Raw genomic sequence first — 16478 nt, forward strand, 5'->3', positions numbered from 1 at the left:
GGTGGTGGTGGTCGATGTTTGTCTATGGTGATACAGGGAAAAAACCTTGATGCTTGATCTGTTGTCCCAGTTCTTTTTCTTAGTGAAACCTCCTTACCCGCGAGTGGATTGTTCTGGCACCGAATATATATATATATACTATCCATTACAGTTAGAGAGAGAAAATAAAGAGAGGTTGGTTTGGTTTTGTGATGGAAAAGTTGAGAGGTGAGAGTGTCAAGGGTAAAAACGTCATTTAGAATTTTTAATATTTAACCATTTAAATTAATAAAATATTGAAAGGTAATCTTGACTTTTTACATCTTTTAAGGGGCTACTTGGATTTAATTTGTGATAGGGGTGTCATTGTTAAAAAAATACCTAACTTATATATAATTGTAAATATGACAAACTTCATTATTTTGTTTATCAGAGACATAATACTAGTACGGGAAGAGAACTAACTGCGTACAACTTGAGCCACTCTGTTTATTGGAGACACGTGTGTTGCCGATGTAAATGTAGCGACTGCAGAGATTTCAGCCGCAGAAAATCCACTCCCAAAAAGTGACCGTTGCAGCAAAGTCCAACGTTCCAGTTTCAACTTTTTCCCTTCTGTATTTTTTTTCAAAATTTAAATTTCAAAGGAACCGCAAAGAAATATTTACCTCCCAACTGAACGAAGAAAAACATTACTCCCTCTCATTGCCAAAACCCTACTCCCCCCTTTCAATCAAAATCTTCCACACCATCTCTCTCTCTCTCTCTGTTTCTCTCTCTAAGAAATGGCCCTGAGATCCCTTGATAACGCTCTACCCATAACACCAGAAAGGCCCAAAAAGCAATCAAAAGTTGCAATTTCAATCCAAAAACAATCTGATCCCGCTGTAAATGACGAAAATAGGGCTCCATTGCCGCCGCCACCAACTGCAGATGCATCCATTGATTACATCTCCTCTGAGAACCTCAAACCCTTACCTGATCCAGAAATCAAGATCCAAGTAACCCCTCTCTCTCTCTCTATATATATATATATCATATCATATGTTGTGTTTTTACTTTTTTTGGACTTATAAGATGTTACAGAGAAAACCCATTTGTGGTTTTTATTTAATTTCTTTATCCTGAAATTACAGAGCCTAGTTGAAGCTTTAGAATCAAAGGATTGGTTGATGATATGTGAGTCACTGAACAATGCTAGGCGCTTTGCACTCTATCACTCCACTCTCTTGCTCCCCAATTTGTAAGATTCTTTTTTTTTTTTTTTCTGTTTAATTTATTCCTGAGTTAAAATATATATATATATACCATGAATTGAGAAAATGAGGTGTGATAAAATGTGGTGATGTCTACAGGGAAAAAGTTGTGTTGATTCTGGTGAAGTCAATGAAGAATCCAAGAAGTGCTCTGTGCAAGACCTCTATCATGGCTTCATATGATTTCTTCAATGCCTTTGGTGACAAATTGGTAGAGTCCACCTCTGATGCATTTGACCACTTGGTATGGACCCACAACATAAATACATACATACATACATATATATATTGTTATATTTTATAGTCCTTGTATATATGAAATGTACATTATGCTGGTGTTGGGAGGAAAGATTTGAGGCAGACCCAATCCAATTTTTTAGACTTGTTGTCATGACAAAGTTTTTACATGACAAAGAAACATAGGCCGAATTATAGTGACCCCTTAATATATATATATATATATATATATATATATATATATATGGTGATGATAAATTTGGAAATTTTAGTAAATATGTTGCTTGTTTTGTGATGAATGGTTTGTATGGTGGGTCCACAGCTGGTGCAGCTGCTGCTGAAAGCTTCACAGGATAAGAAGTTTGTGTGTGAAGAAGCAGACAGAGCACTGAAGGCCATGGTTGGGTCCATCGCGCCTCTCCCTTTGCTCCATAAGCTCCGGGCGCATGTTAGCCACGCCAACCCCAGAATCAGGGCCAAAGCTGCTGTCTCCATCTCACACTGTGTCTCTCATATGGTAAAAATACTAGTATCAACTTACTTAATATGGACATGTTGGGCTTTATTCAGTCAATAAGCCGGGCCGGACTCGAATCAATGGCCCATCACGGCTGTGTTTCGAGATTCTGGACCCGGGCCGGTTCTCCCGGAGAAGAATTGAAACCTAACTGAGTTAACAAAAAGTCCGAAATATAAAGAATCAAAATCCTCTCCAGTACACTCCTTTCTCCAGCAGTCCAAACTTTACTATGGTTAAAAAAACTTTACTGTGATATTTCCTTGCCTTTTAAAGTATAAGTTTAGGTTCCAGTACTCTCCTTTCTTTTGTCATCCAAACTTTACTTTGGTTAAAAATACTTCACTGTGATACTTCCTCGCCTTCTTAAGTGGAAGATTAGGTTCAAGTTCCCGTGGTTAAAAAAAAAAATGTTGTGCCATTTTGAGGTTGAAACATCTGAATGATGTAATGTTTGATCCTAATGTGGGTGAATTTCTTCATTTGTTTTTAGGGGACAGAAGGAATGAAAGAATTTGGGTTGGCTTCATTGATCCAAATGGCTGCGGATTCGTTAAGCGACAGGCTGCCGGAAGCAAGAGAAGCAGCTCGAAGTATCGTGATACGAATGTATGAATCCGTCACTGAAAATGAAGAGAAGCAGGACTCATGGCAGAGCTTTTGCCAGACTAATTTGCCAGCTATTCACGCACAAGCTATGCTTAAAATTGCCCCTTCTTCATAGAGGTTGACTGGTAGCAGAATGAATTTTAATAGCTTTTCGGTTCATGTAAATGTTGCCATTTTACATGATTATTGTAATGGAGCTTAATAATGGATCTTAATATGTGTTCAGAAAATAACATAATTTGATGTGTGTGTGTGTGTGTGTGTGTGTGTGTGTGTGTGTCTCATTAATGGCACGTTCTTTTTGCTTTTAGCTTGAAATATTGGACTTCCTCGTGCTCTCAATTATTCTATTAATCATGTCCCTAGTGGATCTCATGCCTTTCTTTATATTACATGAAGGAACAAAATAAAAAAAAAAGGTCCCGGACCAATCACATGACACACAAGCACAGATCAACAACCATATGAACTGATTGATAAAATCCTCAAGCTCTTGAGCCGGTTCGAGACCAAAAACCACTTCTCAACGCGGAGGTAACGCTACATATATATCTAACCCTCTCCAAAACTTGCAACAGCGGGAACTTCGTGCACTGGGCTAACCTACTATAAAATTGCCTCTAGTTTAATAAAACCATTGCACCCATTCTCATTGAATATTGCAAACAATAATAACAAAGTAGTTTCTTAACTACCTTCAAATTGTACACTTACTGCATAATATAAATGGAACCAATCTTATATATATATATATATATATATATATATATAATATTTTTACACGAACATATAATTTAAGTGTGAGAAAACAATGGCATCCTTGGTGCAAGTAATGACATCTCAGATCATTATCCCTCCATGGGTTACTACAGTGGGCAACAGAAAGTTCGAGTTCACCGTGGCTGCACTGGAGTTCAAACACCGATTTCTGTTAGTTCGTCAATGGCTGGTGTTATGCACGCTTTTAAGCTAGAATGTAATGAAAATAACAATATGATATAGAAGCTTGCTGATGCAGTCTGAGTCATAAATATACTCTGGCTCATAAATCAGTCAAAAAATAATTTCCCAAACTGCTCGAGGTCAGTCAAATCAATTTTTGTCATCTTCGACACAAGATTAGTTGAAAGTAGCAACTATTTTGAACAAAAATGAGTACTTACATTGTTCTTGTAATCCCTCTCACCTATGCAACGCAGGCTGTGAGCTGCTACGTAACATTCTTATTAATCACATCAATCCATCGGTGCTACCATTACTTATAGCAGTTTGTATCTTTGTGAAAGGGTGGTCCACTGGTGACTTCTCAGATTTAAATTATCACAATTGATGATTTAAGACCTGGAAGACTGCAAGAGCAGAAAGCGTCACACCAATCACAGGAACATGTAAAATCTTCATTGGAATTAAACACTTTCTAAGCCCCCTTCAGCTGAGCCTTCAGATACACCAGTTTATGCTTTGCAATCAGAGAACTATAGCCTGGTACAGATCCAAACGGATCTCAATAAATGAATGCAGAACTACTACCCGAGACAGTAGAAACCTCCCTTTTTCACTTGAACAAAATGTGTTTCTTTGTATATCTAATGATTCGAACACTTGCGAGTGCAGCCTGCAAATGGTCTAACATAAGAGTGAGAAATGGAGATCATTAAGAAAAAGGAACATAAAAAGGAAAGACATTTTAACTTTTTCATGCTTAGTTATAGGTTGGTGCCATGACAGACAATAATTTGAATTTTCTATGCCGCATCTTCAGGTACTGTGGCTCAAGGTGTACCAGTGCATGAAGTCTGGTGAACATTAGGAGCAAGCCTCAAGACTAGGTGCTAGCCTGAGCAAAGGTCACCCCATGTTTTATAAAAGTTAATAACTATCTTTTCACCAAGGGCAACAGTATCTTTTTTCATTTTATGACTTGAAGTGCTTGAAATGCAATCATATGAATCAAAACTATTTTTTAAAAAAAAAAAAAAAAAAAAAAAAAAAAATTGATATATATATATATATAAATAAAGGAAGACAAAAAAAAGTAGAAAAAGAAAAGGATTTCTCAAAGGCTTGCTTTTCTGGTGCCTTCGCTGACTAAATTTCACACTCATGCACTACAGAAGGAGCCTAGCAAGATGTAGAAGCAGCCCTTTGGTGTGTGTTTGACTGGACCTTGTGCTTTTCTTGTGTCTAGACGCGTTTCTCATTACTATGCCATTGGCATTGTCACCACTAAAGGTTGTAGCCTAGTGGTATCTCATTTACCTCTCATGTGATGAGAGGAGAGGGTTCGAGTCCCCTAAGAGGTAAAAATGGGTGTGAGTTTCTTGCCAGAGAAAAAAAAAGGCTGTCAATCAATCCTGCTTGAGGCTCTTTCACCTCCATAGAGATCATGGCGACTATATGGTGTTTAAGTGGGCTGGTGTATTCGGCCTTATGCTAGGCAGGGGCAGAACTTTGTGGGGACTATGGCCCACCCAAAATTTGGTAAAATCCCTAAAATACAGGTTACCTAAGAGAATTTCAAATACTAATGAGATTTAACATGTTGCCCAGTCAATTATATACATATATACATAAATATATAATCTCAACTGAATATTCATTTTAGGTCTTATTTTTGGAGGTCCACATTTACAGAGAAGTGCAAAAATTCCAAATATAGCTCCTGTATCTATTATTTTTCTCATTTTATGAACTTTGTGATTTATGAAATACTCTCAATTTATAACTGGCCTTCATAGATTTACTTTCCAAAATTCCATTGTCAAGAAAAACATACACAATAAGTTTTTTAAATTTATGTTCATACTACTAATTTGGCTCCTACAACCGAAATTTTTGGGTCCCTTGATCCTACGTCGATTTAGGCAACTATATGAAGATGTCCCATAACTACTCAACAGGAAGTACTATTCGGAACATAAGAAATTGCAAACACACCGATGAGAATATGTATGCTGAATGTCATAGGAAATGACTGGCCATCAAAAGCTGTGGCTTCTCCTGGTCTTCTTCAATCTCCATGGAGGCTTCAGCTTTAATTTCATTAACCCTTTTATCCCAAATATTATCAACTAGCTTCCAAGTTTCATCACTAATGATTTGGGTCTGCAAATGGAAATGAAAAATACCAGCATTGGTCATTATGAAACAAATCAGTGGCATGGGAATACCAAGTATTGTACTTTCACTTACCTGCATGGGACGAGGTGCACCAAAAGTTGAAAATCCAACATTTCCAGGGGCAAAAGTCACCCTTCCTGGAAGTGAAATGCCATGGATTCCCCATCTTCCAGCATATATTAGAGCAGCATATTCATCAACTGGACTCACAGCAGACTGAATAACGAGCATCAGAATAGAGTACCCAAGTTCTCATCATGTAATATAACATAAAATTTTCACTATCTAAAACTGTGATATTATTGGGTAAAAACAAAAACTTAGTGTCTTAAAATTCTTAACCACTAACTCCACAAACTGTTTTTTTTTTTTTTTTGATAGGTAAGAATTTATTAAAAGCGCTCAAAAGGGGAGTGAAGCCCAAAGAAAACAAAAAGGGCCAAAAGGCACCTTAGACCTTCAGAAAGGCCAAGAAAACAATGATTTCCTCCATAGATCTATAATCACTCCTTGAAACCCAACAAAAAAGAGTAGAAGTAGCAGAGAACTTAAGCATATAAATAGGCTTCTTTTTTCCGTCAAAATATCTCCTATTTCTCTCGAGCCAAATACACCACCAGATACAAAGCGGCGTAGCCCTCCAAGCATCCTTAACACCAACCCCAACAGAGACGTCTCTCCAAGCTTCAATCAACCCTCTAGAGGAATTGGGCATGGCCCAATGGACCCCAAATAAACGAAGCATCAAATCCCAGCAGTCTCTGGCCATACTACAATGTAAAAGGAGGTGATCAACTGATTCCTCATTATACAAGCACATATAACAATGATTGACCACCACCTGATTCCTCCTCCTCAAATTATCAGGAGTTAAAATCTTACTCAGGACAGAGGTCCAAGCAAAAAAGGCGACCTTGCGGGGAGCCTTAGAACGCCAAATAGACTTCCAGGGGAAGAGTTCACCTTGACCATCCGAAAGACATCTAAAAAAAGACCTAACCTCAAACCGGCCTTGCGAGTTAGGAATCCATAGCCACCCATCTGGCTCCCTAAAAGAAATCACCTGGCTATACAAAAGCTCCAGAAAACGAGAAACATCCTCGATCTCCCAATCCTGAAAATGCCTGCTGAACTGAACATCCCACGTCAGTCTCCCGTTATCAAGATGATAACAGTCAACAACCATGGCCTGTCGGTGAGAAGCAATCCTATAGAGCCGTAGGAAAGCGAGAGCAAGAGGGAGCTCCCCACACCAGAGATCCTTCCAAAAACTGATCCTCCTTCCATCTTTAATGCGAAAACGAACATGCTTACAGAAGTCATCCCAACCCCAACCCCTTCGAATGAAGTTCCATACTCCCACCCCCCTTGGACAACGCATCGCCCGAGAGCACCACCCCCCACGACCTTCCCCAAACTTGCTAGCAATAACTCTCCTCCATAACCAATGCCTCTCGATTCCAAACCTACAGAGCCATTTACCAATGAGAGCCTTATTAAAAGGCAACAACCTCCTTAACCCTAAGCCTCCAAACCGAATTGGACGACACACTTGATCCCACCGAACCAAGTGAAACTTGAACTCTTCTCCACAGCCGAAATCCACTCAAAAAAACCCAGCTCCACAGCCCTCTTCAGCAATCTACTAAGAGCCTCCATCACAAAAAGGAACAGGAAAGGGGAAAGCGGATCCCCTTGTCTCAAGCCCCTCGAGCTAGAGAAAAAACCCGTTGGCGCTCCATTCACAAGGACAGAGAAACGAGCGCTAGAAATGCAGAAAAGAATCCATCTCCTCCACCGCCCACCAAAACCCATCCTCTCTAACAGATAGAGAACGAAACTCCAGCTCACATGATCGTATGCCTTTTCAATATCTAGCTTGCAAAGAACACCCGGAACACCACTGCTCAAGCGGGAATCAACACATTCACTAGCAATAAGAACTGAATCCAGAATCTGCCGACCTCCCACAAAAGCATTCTGAGAGTCAGAAATGACACCATCCATCACCTTCTTCAACCTAGAGGCCAAAACTTTCGCAATCAACTTGTAAAAACATCCCACCAAACTGATAGGGCGAAAGTCTCTAACATCCATTGCCTCTCCCTTCTTTGGAATAAGGGCAATAAAAGTTGCATTTAAACATTTCTCAAAAGAGCCCTGCACATGGAAGGCATGAAAAGAGGCCATCACCTCCTCACGGACCACCTCCCAACACTCCAAAAGGAACCTCATAGAAAAACCATCAGGTTCAGGAGCTTTATTCCCATTATAGCTCTTCAGAGCAGAGAGAACTTCCTCTTCAGAAAAAGGCTCCTCTAAAATAGAGCACTCCTCACCTGAAATAGAATCAAATTGAAGCCCATCCAGCAAAGGGCGCCAATCGGCTGACTCAGTGAACAACCTCGAAAAGTACTCAGAAAAACTCTTACATATCTCCTCCTCTTTACTAATCAACACCCCATCCACCCTTATCCTCCCAATGTGGTTGCCCCTTCTGTGAGCATTGGCGAGCCTATGAAAGAATTTAGTGTTATTGTCTCCTTCCTTGAGCCACAAAGGTCTAGATTTCTGTCTCCATGAAATCTCCTCCATGACAGCAATCTCAGCAAACTCTGCTTGACACTCCACCCTCCTGAGCTTCAAAGGACCCATCAAAAGACCCTGATTCTCCATCTTATCAATGTCAGCAATCTCAGAGAGAACCCGGTTCTTTCTCCAAGCCAAATTACCAAAAACCTCTTTGTTCCAGACTTTGAGATCATTCTTCAAAAAACGCAACTTGCCTGCCAAAGAATGACTCGGAGTGCCAACCACTCCATACCCTGCCCACCAGGATCGAACTCGCTCCAAAAAGCCTTCAGCTCGGAGCCACATATTCTCAAATCTAAAAGGGGAACTTCTGCTGCGCAGCCCGCCACAGTCTAGCAACAATGGAACATGATCAAACAAAGGACGAGCCAGGGTGGCCTGAACAACATCAGAAAACTTTTCCTCCCAATCACTCGACACCAAGAATCTGTCAAGACGAGAGAAAGTGGGAGGAGAGCGTCCACTGGACCAGGTGAAAGGCTCACCCACCAAAGGCAAATCAAGCAAACAGAAACCATTAATAAACTCTAAGAAAGCCATCATATCAGCTGTCCATCTGCCCCCTGTCGACCTCTCAAAAGGGGAACGAACAACATTGAAATCCCCCCCTATACACCAAGGCAACGACCATCGCTTACAGATCTCCCCCAACTCCTCCAGGAACAAATGGCAATCACAATCCTCCGTAGGCCCATACACTCCAGAAAAAACCCAACGAAAGCCATCCTCCACCATGGATAGAACACAGGATGCCGAGAAACGCCCAACCTGAGAGTCCAACAAAGAGATCCAACGTACATCCCACATGATCAGAATACCACCCGAAGAGCCAATCGCATCCAAAGCAAACCACTCCACGAATCTCCCACCCCAAAAACCTCGAACAATCACATCCGTCATAGAGGCAATCTTGGTTTCTTGAAGACATACTAAATCACCACCCACTTTCCGAATCACCGATTTCACCACTTTCCTTCTAGCCGGGTCGTTGAGACCCCGGACATTCCATGAAAGAATTTGTAGCCTTATAGGGAAACAGTAGAATTGACCACCTCACCCCTCCTCCCACTGGACCTCTCCCTAGACCCCTCCTCCTTTCATAGGTAACAAGAGTCGAGGGACTTTGAATCCCTCTCTCCTCCCTCTCCACTGGAACATTCCCACTAACTCCACAAACTGTTAGCAATTGTGTAAGGTTCATATTAGATGGTACAAAATCTAAGAAATCAAAAACCATGTCTTTCTACCTTCCAGAAGAAATTTGATGGTTTTCAATCTGTACTTCTACATAATTTAATACTACAAAATAATTCCCCTATTTAATTACCATGTTGGCGCACACAATAGTCTAAAATTATCACTTTTCTGTAATTTTGGTATCATGAGAAGGTAACAAGCAAGATCACACATGCACGCACTCCTGTGGTGGTGTGCATGCGCACATGCGCGCACAGAGACTAACAAGCATTAGCAACTAAACTAGAAATTGAGGAGCCATGAACTACATCCAAAAGCATAAACATGGTAAAAGCAAACTTTGACGAAGTGCTTGTGGAGAAAAGTGGTGAGAATAATAATGGAGTAAGGAATTAAATATCTTAAAAGGTGATTCCAGCCATGGACTAAATGTATATAACTCACAAGGATTTTTCTGAAAGGGTGGGTTTAAATGGAACCTACTAAAAAAGACCAATGTTGGCGTGGGAGTATAAAAAAGACCAATGGACTAAATGTATATGACTCATGAGAATGACGTGTCTTTCTATGTTTGGAGATCAACTAAGAGAGTTCAAGGGTACTGAACAGACTTAGGTTGTGCATCTCTTACCTCATAGTGGATTAACTGGCCTGACTAGGTCCGGTGGTTATTTGATTCGCTGAAAGGGGGTTTTTCCACGTAAAATCTGGTGTCCGTCGTCTTACTTATTTTAATTACTGCACTTTAAATTGCTTATTATTGTTGCATGATTGATGTGATGACAACCATGATTAAATTATGATATCAACCTACATGTGCTTAAGTAGCAATTTATCAGATTATCCACAGAAGTGTGATTTGTTTATTTTTTTAACACCAATTAATTTATTAATTGGTGTTGCCTATGCAAGCAAGATGGTGAGTCAGTTAATCATATCCTCATGCATTGCCCTGTGGCGCACGACTATTGGAATCTTATTCTTGGGTCGTTTGGCATGCGTTGGGTAATGTCACGTTCTTCTAAGGATTTGATTCATGCTTGGAGAGGGTGTCGTGTGAGAAGAGGTGTACGCGATTACCGGAGAATTGTCCCACATTGCGTTTGATGGTGCATCTGGAAGGAGAGAAATAGCAGAATGTTCGAAGGGAATGAGTCGTCTACGACGATGCTGAAACTTTATATTATTCGTTCTCTTTTCAATTATGTGAAGAGAAGTTCTTGCTCCTCTTCCGATGATTTTATTATTTTTTTGGATTCTTTGGAGCCTTAGCCCCCGGTTCCACTTTTGTATAAGGGACGCATTCCCCTTTTGAACGCCTTTTTATTTATTTATTACTTATCAAAAAATAAATGTTCCATACCTGATCTATTCCTCCCTCCTCTTCTTCTTAGTTAGTTATGATTGCGATACTCATCATGTTCTTGATTGTTACCTTACCGTCTCAATTGAGACACTCTCAACTCATAGCTATCCATTTGAGTTGTAAAACTAGTTGGTAGCAGGGATATAGCAAATTATCAATAAAAATTGTCTTTATTTTACTTTTCTTTCTCCTTGTATTTTTCTTTTTACTTTGTGAAAACATTAATTTTTTTGCAGATAATTAGGGTGAGCCTTCGCGCAACGTTAAGGCTGCTCCATTTTGACCTGGACGTCACGGGTTTGAAATGTGGAAACAGCCTCCCCGCATGCTAAGGTAAGGCTGCGTATATCTGACCATCCTCAGACCCTGCAATAGCGGGAACCTCGTGCACTGGGTTTTCCCTTTTTGTTATAGAAAATTCTTCTATGTATTTGAACCCAATATCACTCTATGGGGTTCAGTGTCATGAAGTGATAAACAACTAAGCTGCTTCAAACAATGATGATATAAACCAATGATTGACAAAAGACCCCAATATTTAGATATGTCCAATTTACTCCTACTAGAATCCAAATTGCATTATGATAGAAAGATTATTAAGTTCAGAATATATATTATGAACCACTTCTCCTTTAGAAGAAAAACATGAATATCATTTCCTATAAGAATTTGGAAATTAAAAAATCTGATAATTAAAAAACTTATATTTAACAAGGTACAATGAAGCCAGGAGAACCAAACATACCATGAAAATTAAGATATTTAAGTTCAAGAACTACCTGAGGGTTCCGAACAGCCCTTCTATAAATTTCCCAAATTTCATCAGCTTTAATCTCTCCATTTTCAAGTAGAGTATCTACACAACATGGAAGTATGAAGACAGCCCACCATTAGAAGAAGAAGGAAGAAGAATGTAGTCTCATGATTCTGTTATATGAAATTTTGACTTATTTTATAACCCAGTAGTCACTTCAATTCATTTTAAGATAACTACTAAGCTTCATGGTCTGACTGGTAAACCCAGAAAAGTTATGACTAGGTGACTCAGTGAGGTAAGTAAAATGAACTAAACCAACCTGTGATAGTCTCTACAGCGGAACGGTATTCCCTCAGAACAGATGAACACTTCTCCACGGCAAAACGCATGTATTCATCTCTGAGTGCTTCAAGTTTGGCTGCAAGCTGCAAAAGAGGCATAATGATTTCTAATGCTATCTTGATTCAAAACTGACAATGAGCTACTACTCAAACAATGAGATTTTGGTGCTTAGAACCCATCCCATAAACTCACATTAGGCACAAGATCACCCTGATTTCTGTAATACGCTTTCCCAAAAGCTGTCATTCCTGTCTGCAAAATTAAAAACTCTGCAAGCCTTGAAGCTTCGAATGTAGCCTTTGCGGATATCCAGCACAAATTATCGACCCCAAACATCTCCTCCTCAATTACTCTGGCTACAGAACAAAGCCATTACTGAATAGTGGAAGAATTACAGAAACGGGAAATGAACTACGTAGATGTGTACTGTAACTAGCCGAATACTTTCCCTATGGTTGATTTAGAAAAAGTTAACATAAAAATGACTGTAACGCTTGTGTTTGAGATCTCAACATGAGCGTGCAACTCAAAGTTGAAGTGCACATGACAGAGTACCTCAAGTTTTGAGCCTTCGACGCCAATCATATCTCATACAAAATGCAAGCATTTGATACATTAACCAAATATAGAATTCTATCCTCAAAAGCACATTGTAGGCTCCAATACAACACAATGGTGCAAAACAACGCAGTAGTTAGTAGGAAGGAAATAATACACAGAAATCAAGAAATAAGTAGGAAATAATTCATAGAAAATCAAGAAATAACAAAATATTATTAGGATGAAAAGAAAAATAAACACTTGGCCATAAATGCTTCTCTGCAAGGTCTATGACAATAGTAATTACAATTTATATATTCAAAAAAAAAAAAATGCTGTCTCCGAAAAGGAGTCCTTAGCCATAAAAAAAGGAAAAAATAATAAATAAATAAACAAATTACTGTTCCTTTTACTCTCAAAATGGTCTAAAAATTCCCAACACAAGACCAAAGGAAATCTAAGAACACAAATCGATTCAGCACATAACTTCTTCTCTGGATATTCCTTTAATCATCACTCAACCCATATCATTTTGGTTTTCCCTTCAACCTTGCAATGCCTTCATGTGACACCCTGGATTTTTAATTAGGTTTCTATCATTATTAGTGGCTTGATTTCACTTGATTTTAATTTTGGAGACACTTGTGTGATTTTATTTAAGTATGCGATTTAAAGTGGAGGCCTTGGTGTCCATGATTTGTTGGTGGGATTTGAGGAAATAAGAAAAATGAGTTAGCGGTGGATAAAAATATAAATATAAGTATGGGGTTTCTTTGATGGTGGACATGTGTCACATCATAAGATTGTTAGAAAATCTTATACATGTAGTCTAAACACACTTACACTTGTGAGACATACATGTGTGCCATGAGATATATATATATATATAAAACAAGGAAACAGCTTTCTTTGGAAGCTTTGACAGATCACCTGAGCGTCTTAAGTTTTTGACGCGTAGCATGTATACATGTAACTGTATGCTAGTGTATAGAAAACAACATGAAGTCTATTATCTCTTATGAACCGAGACACCTAGCTGTGGCTTGTTGGAGAAAAACTAAGAAAACAAAATGGGAGATGAATGAACAGAAAGCTTAGAATGGACAGAGAAAGAAAAGGAAAGGAGAAAGTTGGAGAAGGAGAAAAAGGAAACTTTAAAAGGCAGGGTTCTCTATAACTTGAGTTGCTTGGAGTGGTTTTGCTTTTAAATTCCTTGGTTGAGCCGTGAAAAATATTTGTTTTTGTTGTTGCATGTGTTTTTACTCTAATTGATGTGTCTATTTAAATCTTGTTGTTTCTCCATCTAATTCTTGAGCTTCTTGTTCCAATTTTGGTGAAAATATATCTATGCTCCGTATAAGTGAGTATTTGATGTACAAAGAAATATGTGTGTGTGTGTGTGTGTGTGTGTGTGAAGCTTACTCGCCATCAAACCTCTTAGAAACTCTTGTTATGGCTTTTCTTACTAGGCTTTGTCTCACCAACCATTTTCCAGGTACCAAGGAGCTAAGTGGAAGGATTCGGGAGTTGCCGATTTGCTTTGTTTGGAGACTACACTGTTTTGTATGTAGGTGTTCGACGAAATGCCTGTATATAGGTTATTTGGTTATTATGATGTATTTGAGGCTAGATTGTATCGTGTATATATATTTAAGTTCTTATAATTATGTTTTTCGTGGGTTTTGGGAATTTTGGGTCATTACACTTCAAGTTGGAGCATGCCACTTATTTATCATCCTAGAGGCTATAACTATTGCTGGATAAGGAGGGAGAGGGCTTATACAACAGGCCATTTCCAGGTGCACACTTCAAATAACGCAGAATGCAACAAACAGCCTCAAAGTGAGGTCGACGAGGAGCGTGCCTATACAGACTAACCACACCAGCAGCATAAGTAATGTCGGGACGAGTAACAATAACATACATCAATTTCCCAACCATGTGTCGGTATCATCCAGTATCGGTAAACAACTTTCCCCATTCACCATCAAGTTTGACCATGGAATCCATAGCAGTATCAACAGGTCGAGCACCTAAAGACCGGTGGTCTCAACCAGAAAATCAAGAACATATTTCGGATGAGACAATGAGATGCCCTGACGAGAACGAGCAACTTCAGAAAATAGCGAAGAGCACAAAAGTCAGTAGTATGAAATTGTTGACCTAAATGTTATTTCAATTTTGCAATGCCCTTTGAATCACTCCCAGAGATAGATAATATCATCAACGTAGACAACCAAGACAATGGTACAGCAGAAGAGCGACGAACAAAGATAGAATGATCAGAAGTGGAGCGTTGGAAGCCACACTAATCACCACAGCACTGAATATCACCACAGCACTGAATCGATCAAACTAGACACGAGGAGACTGCTTTAGACCATAGAGAGCCTTTCGCAGTTGACAGACTAGGTGCTCACTACCCGCAACAACATAACTAGGAGGCTAATCCATGTAAACTTCCTCCTGAAGGTCGCCATGAAGAAATCCATTCTTTATATCAAGCTGATATAAAGGCCAAGATCAACAAACTGCCACAAAAAGAAGAACCCATTTAGAGTTAAGACAGGCTACAGGAGAAAAAGTCTCTGAATTATCAATCTCATAGGTTTGCATATGCAACGAAACGCGCCTTAAGATGCTCATCAGGATTCAGGAAGATACTTAACAGTGTAAACCAACGACATCCAACAGTTCGTTTCCCAAAGGAAGACCAGTAAGCACCAAGGTTTGATTCTTATGAAGAGCACTCAGCCACAGAACCCCAGTTATCGGATCTAATCCTCCACGAAAAGTAAGAAATTCTGCATATTTTGACCAATTCAGGGTGAAAAACAGGGTTGCTCCCTTGGCAAAACTGGGAAGTTGAGCCAAAAGATCTTTCCTCATCTATAGCATGTTTCCATCCAGCTATAGATGACATAGATAAAGTAGGCTGATAAGACGAGGGAATAAAGACAGAGGAAAAGGTAAAAGCGAAAGGAGGAGGAAACACGATCATAAGACACAAAATTAGCAAGGGGATGTTTAGTATAAGTATGTTTACCTCAACATAACACAAGTGGTAAATCATCAGTAGCAGAAGTGGAAGATGGAGGGAAATGAAGATGTCGTGTCCGGATCATAAGAAACAACAGGGCGCATTGTTTGTTTTTAATTAGGAAAAAAAAAAAACAACAGGGTGAGATCGAGATTGCTGATAAACCTAAAAAGGAGGATTAGAAGGTGGATACTATAGCATTGGAAGCAAAGGCGGATTAGAAGGCGAATCCAATGGCATTGGAGGCAGAGGAGGATTAAAAGGTGGATCCAATGGCATGGAAAGGTAGGAGAAGATAAGGAAGGCTCCCCCTCACAAGCAGATATGAGATCTAGTAACAAACTACGAGATGATGAAAAGAAAGTGTAAAACTCAAAACAAGGTAACATCTATTGTCCAGACTCAGGACTATAACCTCAGTATCCCTTTTTATTATGAGAATATACAAGAAAAACACATTTACAAGCATGCGGAGAGAGTTTGTCTCAACCAAGATTCAAGATATGAACAAAGGCTACACAACCAAAGAGACAAGGAGTGAGTCGAAAAGGAGAGGCGCCAGATTAAAAATGTGAACAAGATTAAAAACCTACTGCCTTGGCAAAAATACAGGTCCATATTAAAACCAAAATCCAAAAGTGAAGCTGAATTGCAATCTCAAAGGAAAATCTCGAAGCTACAAGCATCCACGAACAAGTTCGGAAGCAAAAGAACAGTGTAGATTCAATTTTGGAAACACAGAAGACCTGTTCAGCTCACCCTTAGAGCCACATAATTTTTTTCCAGAATCAATAAATAAACCAAGAATCAACCACTAAAATCTTTCCCAGTCCAAACACATCAAATAAGATGAAGCTTCACATGAACAGTAGCAAAAACACCAAGAACAGCAGCCGTCCAGATTAGCTAAAAAAAAAACTATGTGA

At 39.3% G+C, this 16478-nt stretch overlaps 2 protein-coding genes across 5 annotated transcripts in view; one reads left to right on the plus strand and one right to left on the minus strand.

The window, feature by feature from the left end:
* Nucleotides 1–627: 627 nt before the first annotated feature.
* LOC132294309 (uncharacterized) lies at nt 628–2921 on the plus strand. Its single transcript, XM_059792120.1, has 5 exons — nt 628–980; nt 1116–1222; nt 1335–1479; nt 1795–1989; nt 2483–2921. The coding sequence occupies exons 1-5, from the start codon at nt 765–767 to the stop codon at nt 2711–2713; spliced, it is 894 nt and encodes a 297-aa protein (XP_059648103.1). The 5' UTR covers nt 628–764; the 3' UTR covers nt 2714–2921.
* A 301-nt stretch (nt 2922–3222) lies between these two features.
* LOC132294285 (probable inactive ATP-dependent zinc metalloprotease FTSHI 4, chloroplastic) overlaps nt 3223–16478 on the minus strand; it is a 39551-nt gene continuing 26295 nt past the window's right edge. The window contains exons 12-18 of one of the 4 annotated variants that reach the window (XM_059792095.1): nt 12165–12328; nt 11950–12055; nt 11653–11729; nt 5791–5934; nt 5536–5703; nt 3762–4224; nt 3223–3505 (exon numbers count right to left, since the gene is read on the minus strand). In XM_059792095.1, coding sequence (XP_059648078.1) covers nt 5560–5703; nt 5791–5934; nt 11653–11729; nt 11950–12055; nt 12165–12328 — 635 coding nt within the window. In that variant the 3' untranslated portion in view covers nt 3223–3505; nt 3762–4224; nt 5536–5559. Of the gene's footprint in view, nt 3527–3761; nt 4225–5535; nt 5704–5790; nt 5935–11652; nt 11730–11949; nt 12056–12164; nt 12329–16478 lie in introns of all 4 variants that reach the window. The other 3 variants (XM_059792085.1, XM_059792103.1, XM_059792110.1) reach the window with 3 other exon arrangements.

This window comes from Cornus florida, unplaced genomic scaffold, assembly GCF_030987335.1.
Source record: "Cornus florida cultivar Cherokee Brave unplaced genomic scaffold, ASM3098733v1 CherokeeBrave_3.0.0_Hap2_Chr01, whole genome shotgun sequence".
NCBI lineage: Eukaryota > Viridiplantae > Streptophyta > Magnoliopsida > Cornales > Cornaceae > Cornus > Cornus florida.

Coding starts and splice junctions, on each gene's coding strand:
- LOC132294309 (XM_059792120.1), top strand. CDS start 765: ATGGCCCTGAGATCCCTTGATAACGCTCTACCCATAACACCAGAAAGG. Junction 1,480..1,794: donor CTGATGCATTTGACCACTTG/GTATGGACCCAC, acceptor GTGGGTCCACAG/CTGGTGCAGCTGCTGCTGAA. Junction 1,990..2,482: donor CACACTGTGTCTCTCATATG/GTAAAAATACTA, acceptor ATTTGTTTTTAG/GGGACAGAAGGAATGAAAGA.